Source organism: Entelurus aequoreus, linkage group LG24 (assembly GCF_033978785.1).
Source record: "Entelurus aequoreus isolate RoL-2023_Sb linkage group LG24, RoL_Eaeq_v1.1, whole genome shotgun sequence".
Lineage (NCBI taxonomy): Eukaryota > Metazoa > Chordata > Actinopteri > Syngnathiformes > Syngnathidae > Entelurus > Entelurus aequoreus.
The window spans coordinates 23,472,526-23,484,900 of record NC_084754.1 but is presented as its reverse complement, the minus strand read 5'-3'; the positions used below and the strand labels follow the sequence as shown (position 1 = coordinate 23,484,900).

Genomic DNA, 12,375 nt, shown 5'->3' with positions numbered 1-12,375 from the left:
ACCATCTTCCCTATCTGAATCGCTTCCACTCCCCACTAGTCCTTCACTTGCACTTTCCTCATCCACAAATCTTTCATCCTCGCTCAAATTAATGGGGAAATTGTCGCTTTCTCGGTCCGAATCGCTCTCACTTCTGGCCGCCATCACTGTAAACAATAGGGAACTTTGCGGAAATGATCAACTGACTACGTCACGCTACTTCCGGTAGGGGCAAGGCTTTTTTTTGTGAGATACCAAAAGTTGCGATCTTTATCGTCGTTATTCTCTACTAAATCCTTTCAGCAAAAATATGGCAATATCGGGAAATTATCAAGTATGACACAGAATAGATCTGCTATCCCCATTTAAATAAAAACATTTCATTTCAGTAGGCCTTTAAGTATTGTTGGCAGTCTGTGGATGCTTTTTTAAAGTGATTTAGCAGCCAAATTGATTGCTCCCATTGGCTGAATTGCCAGCCACCAAGAACGAGCCGATTTTTACAAATTAGAATGCAAAAAAAACAACTTTCGTCTTCTTGTCTCTCATTAGGATTGTGAACGATAGGCAAAGTTCCAAAAAAAAAGTGCAGTTCCCCTTTCGATATCTGCTGCCTTGACTTATGATTTTATAGCAAGTTATCCATCAAAAGATATGCTGCAGATTTTACAAATAAACACTGGAAACTCAGTTGCCTGTTTTTCTATATTATTCTTAAAACTGTGGTACAATTTCATGGCATGTGTATACATTGTATCTGTTAATGTAGTTCTGTAATAGTTGTAAAAAAAAAAGAAAAAAAAAGACAGATATCGATAAAAAGAAGTCGATACATACGATATACGGCAAAATGCCAATTATGAGCACCGACCCAATTATCGGGCGATCTCTAATGTTAACCGAGTATTAGCGACATTGTTATTATGAGAACTAAATCCGAGGAACTACTTTTAGTAACACAGCACCTTGATCACAGAGGTAACTAACTACTGCAGCTATTAACATCCTGAGACGGTGAGCTGCTGCTTTGCCATTGAGTCAACTTTGACAATCAACTTAAACCTGAAGACAATGCGAGGAAGACACAAGAAGATGCTTTTTTGTTTTGAGCCTAAGGGGTGAGGATCATGATTAATTCATCATTTAATGGGGGGCACAAGTCCTGTGCTGGAAGGATACAAACGTCCCATCAGTCTGCATCCACGTGAGAGCGGACATTGTACAGTAAGTGATTTTTTTAATTTTTTTTATGTTCGTTTATAGTTTGTATTTCTTGTGGACCACTTAGTAATACTGCTACATAATGCTTAGCGTTTGACTATAGCTGGTTCTGCTTATCACATTTAGCTTCTAAAACGTGCAGTTCATCCTCCAAAATTTCAGGCTAAAAGCAAAGCAGTCGTTGTTGGCTCTCATTAAGTCTGCCATTATTAATAGTAGTTCCTATTGATAAAGGAAATGGCCAATGTTGTGATGGGCTATGTGAATCAATACGCTGCCAAAATGTTCCGGTAATGCTTTAAATGAACAAAATACGGTAAATATTACATTTTGTTATGAATGTGCCTGTTACTACATTCCATATCTACTTACAGCATGTATGCAAAACATTATTGGAGATTTTTTAGAGCGCTTAATAGGCGTAATAAATTATAACCCTCAATACCAGCATTGTTAGCCAACTTTTGCAAGTGCTTATTCACGAGTTAAAATGCACAAAAAAGAGAAAAACAAATGTGTGCTCATCTCACATAGACATTGTGAATGATAGGCAAAATTCCCCTCAAAAAGTGCAGTCTCCCCTTCAGTCAAGCTGTGCAAAATGTTTTGGTTCAGTGGCTACCAAAATAGTATTTTACAGTGCCAATGAGACACTACCAGCTGCAGCAAATAGTGAGACCTAAAGAGAAGTGAATAGGGATTGGCTTGGTTAAGTATAAGACATTCTGGAACCTTAATCCCCACTTAATCTAAGATTTAGGTGACTTCATGTATATATTTGATCCGAGGTGTGTAATTCTCACTCTGTGTAAATTTGAGAAAATCCAAAACTAATTCAGAATTGTGCATGTGAATCTTGTGTTTAAAAGTTACTGAAAATGTACATTATGTGTGCAACCATTCCCTCCTAGAATATTTTATTTCACACATTATTGCACATAATGAGTGTATGTAACTTCTGAAATGTACCGTACATGTGTTAAACAAAAAACAATAGTCAATATACACTCAAACATTTTATCTTGATAACTATTTCAGCTATTCCATCCAGCTTTCCATATAGCCAAAAGTGTTAGTATAAGTAGTAAATGTTAACAGAAAATCAATGCGTTAGTCAGCAAGTTGACTAAAAAAGGAATTTTCTTAACATGACATCGGCCCATAAAAAGTGTCAGTCAAAGCTGCAGCTTTCACCTACACGCGTATAATTTACATGACTGAGGTCTGTTGTGCTAACCGGTGGACTGTCATTGACTTTGACAAACATGTAATTTAGCCTTTAAGTTAGCATGTGAGTAATGTGTGCTCTTCCGTAATATATTTTCTCAGACAGGTCTCAATAAACGTTGTACTTTGACATCCATTCAAAAATGTACACGCATTCAATAAAAGGCCAGCTTTTAGACAATGTTGAGCTATATAAATTGTGTTGCTTTTATTGGTCTATTGCAAACTACTACAGGATTATGTGAAATGTTGGCCACTTGCCAAAAAAAATGTAGTAGCAAAACCAGAATACTGAACTTATAATTACTTGTAACTGGACCAACAGTGAAACTCAGGACCGGACCAAACAAGTGGACTGATGGCTCTTGGTCTGCCTGCAAGCGGACTCTCGTCCTGAGTGAGGCATGTGTGAACAGTGACCGCTCAAGCGCACCGAAAGACTGAATACGATGTCACCATGTCATGACAGCACAACTTGCACTTCATGTTCACCATTAACACATCTCCGCATTGGTGAGCCTTTGGCATGAGCATCGTCAAAAGAGGAGACGTTAGACGGTTCAGACTCTATGTAACTTGGAGCTTCAATGTTGCTAACAAGACTGCTATCAGCGCTGAGCTATCAGCAGCTGTCTGGGCAATGTAATGTGGAGATGAACTCATCAAGATGCACTTCATCTTCGACATCAATAACACAGCTTTAACGCGATCGATGTGGAATGACAATACAGACACGAAATAATGATGCAAAATGATAATATTATAATGGTCGTAACAACTTACTCCTGTGGTTTAAAGGCCTACTGAAATGATTTTTTTTTATTTAAACGGGAATAGCAGATCCATTCTATGTGTCATACTTGATCATTTCGCGATATTGCCATATTTTTGCTGAAAGGATTTAGTAGAGAAAATCGACGATAAAGTTCGCAACTTTTGCTCGCTGATAAAAAAGCCTTGCCTGTACCGGAAGTAGCGTGATGTCACAGGAGCTAGTATTCCTCACAATTCCCCATTGTTTACAATGGAGCGAGAGAGATTCGGACCGAGAAAGTGACGATTACCCCATTAATTTGAGCGAGGATGAAAGATTCGTAGATGAGGAACGTTACAGTGAAGGACTTGAGAGGCAGTGATGGACGTATCTTTTTTCGCTCTGACCGTAACTTAGGTACAAGCTGGCTCATTGGATTCCACACTCTCTCCTTTTTCTATTGTAGATCACAGATTTGTATTTTAAACCACCTCAGATACTATATCCTCTTGAAAATGAGAGTCGAGCACGCGAAATGGACATTTAAAGTGACTTTTATCTCCAAGACAATATCGGTGACACACTTAGCTACTGAGCTAACGTGCTAGCATCGTTCTCAAATGAAGATAGAAACAAAATAAATAAACCCCTGACTGGAAGGATAGACAGAAGAGCAAAAATACTATTAAACCATGTACATGTAACTACACGGTTAAAAATTCTCAGCCTGGTAAGGCTTAACAATGCTGTTGCTAACGACACTAAGGCTAATTTAGCAACTTAGCAACCGGAACTCACAGGACTATGTACTCTCTCCTTTTTCTATTGTGTATCACGGATTTGTATTTTAAACCACCTCGGATACTATATCCTCTTGAAAATGAGAGTCGAGCACGCGAAATGGACATTTAAAGTGACTTTTATCTCCAAGACAATATCGGTGACACACTTAGCTACTGAGCTAACGTGCTAGCATCGTTCTCAAATGAAGATAGAAACAAAATAAATAAACCCCTGACTGGAAGGATAGACAGAAGAGCAAAAATACTATTAAACCATGTACATGTAACTACACGGTTAAAAATTCTCAGCCTGGTAAGGCTTAACAATGCTGTTGCTAACGACGCTAAGCTAATTAAGCAACTTAGCAGCCGGAACTCACAGAACTATGATAAAACATTAGCGCTCCACCTACGCCAGCCAGCCCTCATCTTCCCATCAACAGCCGTGCTCACCTGCGTTCCAGCGATCAACGGCGCGACGAAGGACTTCATCCGTGGGTTTGGCGGCAAGCATCAGCTAGGCGTCTTCTATCAGGGTAAGTAGTCCTTGTTGTGTTGCTGTAAGTATTGTACTTAGCCGCTAAGACACCGATCGATCCCACCTACAACGTTCTTCTTTGCAGCCTCCATTGTTCATTAAACAAACTGCAAAAGATTCACCAACACAGATGTCCAGAATATTGTGGAATTTTGTCGAAGAAAACAGAGCTTTGTGTATTGTGTCCATTAGGGCCCAAACACTTCCGTGCATTTTATGACGTCACGCGCATAAATCATATCCAAAGGAAATTTTCAACCGGAAGTGTGGCGGGAATTTTAAAATTGCACTTTATAAGTTAACCCGGCCGTATTGGCATGTGTTTCAATGTTAAGATTTCATCATTGATATATAAACTATCAGACTGCGTGGTCGGTAGTAGTGGGTTTCAGTAGGCCTTTAAGCAGCTGATAAAATCCCAGTTATAACTAAGGCTGAAACGACGCGTCGACGTAGTCGACGTCATCGGTTACGTAAATACGTCGACGCCGTTTTTGTGCATCAACGCGTCGCATATTTACGTCACACTACTGTCATGGCGGAGCGCAAAGCAAACTGTGCGAGCGAGGGGGAATAAGCACGCCAAAAGTCGTCAAAAGTGTGGGAGTATTTCAATACACGGCCTAATAATGTTGTATGCAAACTGTGTCGAGCGTAAATGGCCTATCATAGCAGCACAACGGCTATGAACGAACATTTGAAAAGAAAACCATCAACCATCAACTAGTCAATCGTCCGTGTTAGCATACGTTGTCATCATTACACAAAAACATGAATGTGTCATTTGTATCTGCTAGGGGTGTAACGGTACGTGTTTTGTATTGAACCGTTTCGGTACGGGGCTTTCGGTTCGGTACGGGGGTGTACCGAACGAGTTTCTAAGCTAAAGCTAACTTTAGCTGCTAAAGTCTTAACAAGCTGCTTTGCTCCTTCTGCCTCTGTCTCAGCACGCAGCATTGTCCCACCCACACAACCATCTGATTGGTACACACAAAGCATTATCAGCCAATCAGCAGTGCGTATTCAAAACGTTACCAGCCAATCAGCAGTGCGTAGTCAGCGCTTCAGCGTCTAGCAGATAGGTGTTTAGCAGCGGACTCTCCCCAAATGATAATAAACACCTCCCAGTCAACTACTAGTAACATCACTATGAGCCCGTTGACCTTCTAGAAACGTAAACTGCAGCTCAGCTCGCTCGCAGTCCTGGCTTGAGGTGAAGGCTAATTACCTCTCAGTTCCAGCCACATCGACCCCTTCTGAGCGTAGACATGCTAACCTTTCTTCATTACAACTGTTAGTCACTCACTGTAATGAGTAGAATTGGTTATTGTGTACTGTGTTGGACTGGATGTTTATTTTGCACATTTTAAAAGCAATACTTAATGTTTACAGTGCTCCAGAATATTTAGATTGGCACTTTTTTGTATTGGATGTTCATCTTTATTTTTGCACATTTTAAAGCAAAATAAGCAATACTTTTACTTTTGAAATGCTTATACTATTGCAGAATATTAAGATTTGCACTGGATGTTTACTTTTATATTTGCATATTAAAAAGCAAATAAGCTACTTTTAATTTTGTTAAATGTTCAAAGTTTTAAATGTTTACATTGTTACAGAATATTTTGTCATGTTGTTGTCAATGTTGACTAAGTGGCCATACTTTTTTTTTTTTGTAAATAAAAGCCATGCATTTTGAAAAAACTGGCCTACATTTATTTTTTCATCTTCATTTTAAATAAAATAAAATAAAAAATAATCGGTAAAAGGAAAAATAATCTATAAATTAATCGAAAAAATAATCTATAGATTAACCGATTAATCGAAAAAATAATCTATAGATTAATCGATAGAAAAATAATCGTTAGCTGCAGCCTTAGTTATAACTTAAAGGCCTACTGACACCCACTACTACCGACCACGCAGTCTGATAGTTTATATATCAATGATGAAATCGGCCCTGCGATGAGGTGGCGACTTGTCCAGGGTGTACCCCGCCTTCCGCCCGATTGTAGCTGAGATAGGCTCCAGCGCCCCCCGCAACCCCGAAGGGAATAAGCGGTAGAAAATGGATGGATGGATGATGAAATCTTAACATTGCAACACATGCCAATACGGCCGGGTTAACTTATAAAGTGCAATTTTAAATTTCCCGCTAGACATCCGGTTGAAAACGTCTATGTATGATGACGTATGTGCGTGACGTCAATAGTTAAACGAAGTATTCGGACACCATTGAATCCAATACAAAATAGCTCTGTTTTCATCGAAAAATTCCACAGTATTCTGGACATCTGTGTTGGTGAATCTTTTGCAATTTGTTTAATGAACAATGAAGACTGCAAAGAAGAAAGTTGTAGGTGGGATCGGTGTATTAGCGGCTGGCTGTAGCAACACAAGCAGGAGGACTTTGACTTGGATAGCAGACGCGCTATCCGACGCTAGCCGCCGACCGCACGGATGATCGGGTGAAGTCCTTCGTCCTTCCGTCGATCGCTGGAACGCAGGTGAGCACGGGTGTTGATAAGCAGATGAGGGCTGGCTGGCGTAGGTGGAGCGCTAATGTTTTTATCATAGCTCTGTGAGGTCCCGTTGCTAAATTAGCTTCAATGGTGTTGTTAGCAACAGAATTGTTAAGCTTCACCAAGTTGGAAAGCATTAACCGTGCATTTACAGGTCCATAGTTTAATAGTATTGTTGATTTTTTGTCTATCCTTCCAGTCAGGGGTTTATTTCTTTTGTTTCTATCTGCATTTAAGCACGATGCTATCACGTTAGCTCCGTAGCTAAAGTGCTTCGCCGATGTATTGTCGTGGAGATAAAAGTCACTGTGAATGTCCATTTCGCATTCTCGATTCTCATTTTCAAGAGGATATAGTATCCGAGGTGGTTTAAAATACAAATCTGTGATCCACAATAGAAAAAGGAGAGAGTGTGGAATCCAATGAGCCAGCTTGTACCTAAGTTACGGTCAGAGCGAAAAAAGATGCGTCCTGCACTGCACTCTAGTCCTTCACTCTCACGTTCCTCATCCACGAATCTTTCATCCTGGCTCAAATTAATGGGGTAATCGTCGCTTTCTCGGTCCTAATCGCTCTCGTTGCTGGTGTAAACAATGGGGAAATGTGAGGAGCCTTACAACTTGTGACGTCACGCTACTTCCGGTACAGGCAAGGCTTTTTTTATCAGCGACCAAAAGTTGCGAACTTTATCGTCGATGTTCTCTACCAAATCCTTTCAGCAAAAATATGGCAATATCACGAAACGATCAAGTATGACACATAGAATGGATCTGCTATCCCCGTTTAAGTAAAAAAAAACACATTTCAGTAGGCCTTTAAAAGGAATCACCCAGAATGTGGCATAGTATTCCAAAGTATTGGCTGTGTTTTAGTGGCCAGGCAGCGGCCATACCAATGTGGAGGATTCTGAGCTCCCAGTGAGTACTTTCATCCACGGTAAAATACACACAATCCCAGCAGGCACAAGCCATTGAAACAATGTTTAGGACTTGTTGAATTAGGTCTTGACATTGAGCAACAATCATAATGTCTGGTTCTGACGTTGGTTTATTTGACCATTGAATTTTGGTAATTTCCGAACCAATGGCTTGGATTTTAATGAGACACGTTCGGCTCATTGAATCTGCGTGGTGGTCAAGCAGCGTTGATTCTTCATGGGTACTAGGTGCTATTTAACATTTCTCGAATAAAAATACCCCTATGCTTGCGGTTTTTGACTGTACGAATTGTTCAAATCGCGAAAAGAATAACCGTTTCTTCAGAGTTCCTCGAGAGGTAATCAAGAAGAGTAGAAAAGTCCAAGAATTTATGAAGTGGCACTCCCTCCAGTACAAGGGAGCAGTCAAAGAATGCGCAAGTTTGCAGTGACCACTTAGTTGAAGGTTTTTTTGATATATTTTTAATATACTTCATTCGTTTAGTATTTCTTATTGAAGTATTATCTTGATATTATTTTGAATTTAATTTACAGTACATCAAACTGAAACCAGAAAATCAGAGTCAATGATACTTTGTCAAGAAAAGGTACTTCTACTTCTTCCTTCTTGTTTATTTTGTAAACAAGCGTGTCAGAGTACATATGATTACAAGACAAACATCATATATGATGATGAGTCAGTAATTGTTAGTTGGTTAAATGGATATGCAGTCACAGGTGTCAGCTGTCGGGTACTAGTTTGTTTATATTGACGCAAGACGTAAAGTTGAATCATGAAATGCAACCTTACCAAAGCAAAAACGATAAAAATGTATCTGGGAGAGTATTGATACCAATGTCCTTGTCCCAGCCACACACAAAGAAGTTGTAGACCTCCATGCTTTCCCAAGTTTTTATCTGTTTTGTCATGTAGAATGATGGCAGAGCACAAGATAGTTCTGGGAACTCCACAGACAGATAATCCTAGATATCACTTGACATCTTTTTTTCATAAAGTATAGAGATCTATTCCATTGCATAGTTGGAGTTTTTGCTCATATCTGCTCGCATCAAGATCTAGGCCCCTAGCCTACTCATATAGTTTGTGCGCCATCTTGTTTGTTTTTTTCACTTCCTGGAAGAAGTCACGTGTCAGAAAACAAGCAATATTCTACAACACAAATACAACGTTGAAACATACTTTTTGATGACGTTTATTCAATGTCAGGTTGCGACATTGATTTGACCATTGAAGTTTAGTCATTTCCAAACCAACAACATGTATTCAATGTTAGACATCAACATTGTCTTTATTTACAAATACAACTATTTTGCAACGTTGTTTCAAAATGAGTTTTAAAGGACATGTATTTATAATCAACATTATGTCAATGTTTTGTGCCTGCTGAGAAGCTACTATATTGGGTGAAATGTGTAAAGGTGACTATTGGGTTTTATGTTTAGAGGCTACTACAGTGATTATGTTTAAAAAAAAAAATAGACGATCAGAAACAGTTTTTAATGCTCCGAGACAATATTTTATTTATTAATAAACATTTCTACTTTGCGGAAATGTGTTTACCACGGTCAAGCCTGGAATCAATTGGCTGCGATTTTGTTACATCTCAACTTGTAAAAATTCCACCAGAGAAATATGTCCTTCAAATCGTACGTGACCTTGAAGATATTGTTTTTGCCCAACAATGTCCTCATCACACCAGCCGTCCAATCTCGGTGTGAAGTGTGAAAGCAAACCAAGACCACACAAAGGTTTTTTTTCCCCCCCGACTACAAGTTTGAACACATGGCACCCCGAACAGGCATGCTGTGATAGTCATTCCTGTTATATCCAAGAAATGAACTCCTAAGTGTGGGGCAGGTAATCTTGTGTTAAAGTACCAATGATTGTCACACACACACACACTAGGTGTGGTGAAATTATCCTCTGCATTTGACCCATCACCCTTGGTCACCCCCTGGGAGGTGAGGGGAGCATTGAACAGCAGCGGTAAATCCCGGGAATCATTTTGGTGATTTAACCCCCAATTCCAACCCTTGATGCCGAGTGTCAAGCATGGAGGTAATGGGTCTCATTTTCATAGTCTTTGGTATGACTCCGCCGGGGTTTGAACTCATGACCTACCGATCTCAGGGAGGACATTCTAACCCAGGGGTCACCAACGCGGTGCCCGCGGGCACCAGGTAGCCCGTAAGGACCAGATGAGTAGCCCGCTGGCCAGTTCTAAAAACAGCTCAAATAGCAGCACTTACCAGTGAGCTGCCTCTATTTTTTAAATTGTATTTATTTACTAGCAAGCTGGTCTCGCTTTGCTCGACAATTTTAATTCTAAGAGAGACAAAACTCAAATAGAATTGGAAAATCCAAGAAAATATTTTAAAGACTTGGTCTTCACTAACTGACAAAGAAACAGATAACAGATTTGGTGTCCAGTTCAAAGTGTGACATGATTTATTTAAAAATTTGAGAGTTGACTTTTGTATTTTACATGAGTTATTATTTGTACAAACATGGTGCAAAGTAATTCATGATTTGTTAAAAAATGTTAGTGGCTCGCTAGTTAAAATGGGATATTGTGATTTCACAAGACTGTCTTAGAAGTGATAATTTGAAAATGTTCAATTTGAAAAATGTGCACTTAGAGAAAATATAAAAATAAAGTGTTGCATATTGATATTTATCTGTTTCTATATATATTTATTGTGAGAAATCATTAAGACGATCAGTGTTTCCACAAAGATAAATATCATTAATTATTAATAATAACATAGAGTTAAAGGTAAATTGAGCAAATTGGCTATTTCTGGCAATTTATTTAAGTGTGTATCAAACTGGTAGCCCTTCGCATTAATCAGTACCCAAGAAGTAGCTCTTGGTTTCAAAAAGGTTGGTGACCCCTGCTCTAACCACAAGGCCACGGAGCAGGTTCTGTTTATGCTTACATTTGAAATTCCCGTCCTATACCTTACGTTTGAGGTTCTGCAACTTCCGCACACATTGTCTCTCACCTGCAGGATGTCCTGGATCTGACTGAGCTGTTGCCTCAGCACCTGTTTCTGATGGAAGCTGAAGGCAGGGTGGTTGGATGCCATGGTGAACAGCAGCAGAAACTGCTCCTCTGCCCTTCCGTCGTTCAAGGCCACGCCGTAGTTGTTAATGACGGTGTCAATATGTGTCAATGTCTGGTACAGGACCCCTGCCCCTTCTCGGTTGTCCGAGCCGAGCAGTGCGAGGGACACCAAGAGCTTACTACGCACTACCTCGTCCGTGATGTTGGTGAGTCCGGACAGGTCCGTGGGATTGTTGGCTTTAATCTCCGCATCTCGGAGTGAGTGGTAATCCTTCCGGGCCAGGTCCTCCAGGCAGGAGCCCAGGAAGCGAAGCTCGATGGGGACGCAGAGGTCCAGCAGGCCACACAGGAACTCTGCTCTCTGGGCAGAGGTGAGGGAGGAGAACCAGAGGTACACCCCGTCCCTCTGCACATGGCTCCGACTCTCCACCATACTCACACATGCACTGATGTTGGAAACTGAATCTATATGCAATTATAAACACTCAAAAGTGGGGGTTTCAATTAAGAATAAAGTTTAAAAAAACAACAACAGTGCATGAAGTGTGCAGGCGCGCGTGCCACGAAGTCACTTTGACAACACCGAGTGACGTCACCGCTCGTCTCAAGTCACACTCCGAATATTTGTCTGGTTTAAGGGTCCTACTTCGAGCACAGGACCCCCCTTTGCGGCTCCACTGACAGCGAAGAAACAGCCCGACACCAACGTTATCAACACCGCCGTCTTCCATTTAAAGGAGTCATGGTCATCCCAACTTAACGCCCTCAGGACACTTCTTCTCCTTCGTCCTCATGTCTTTTGTTCAAGCTAAAGTCCTATCTCGCTAGCAAGACCGTGTCGAAGTTAGACGTTTACAGCTGTGAAAGCGGTACTTACACGAGACGTAAAAGTACCAAACTACTTTCCAAAACGAGAAAAAAAGAACGCAGCCATTGTCCGTGACTTAGTGTTTATGTTGTCCTTCTTTCTCCTCGTCATGTCTTGACTGCAATGATGTCGGGACTAAAACAGCTGGGTATATATATAACAATATCCAGCTCGCGAGGCAAGAAACGCCCTCTTTACATTGATTGGTTAGCTGTCCCGTCTGTCACGATTGGCCCTCTTTTGATTGGCCCAGCGCTCAGCGGAAAATATCAGCTTTCTCATCCATCCATCCATTTTCTACCGCTTGTCCCTTTTGGGGTCGCGGGGGGTGCTGGAGCCTATCTCAGCTGCATTCGGGCGGAAGCCGGGGTACACCCTAGACAAGTCGCCACCTCATCGCAGTGTCAGCTTTCTTGTGCCCCCATTAAATACGAGTCTTTTCTGTCATTATCTATTTGTACTACCACCATTGTATTACT

The 12,375-nt window shown here is 40.6% G+C and overlaps 1 protein-coding gene across 4 annotated transcripts in view; it reads right to left on the bottom strand.

Annotated features, from left to right (window-relative positions):
- The window catches only part of zcchc14 (zinc finger, CCHC domain containing 14), a 74,926-nt gene extending 62,878 nt beyond the window's left edge, over positions 1-12,048 (bottom strand). For all 4 annotated transcript variants that reach the window (XM_062035816.1, XM_062035817.1, XM_062035818.1 and 1 more), the window contains exon 1: positions 10,967-12,048. In XM_062035816.1, coding sequence (XP_061891800.1) covers positions 10,967-11,461 — 495 coding nt within the window. In that variant the 5' untranslated portion in view covers positions 11,462-12,048. The remainder of the gene's footprint in view (positions 1-10,966) is intronic.
- Between the last annotated feature and the right edge of the window lie 327 nt (positions 12,049-12,375).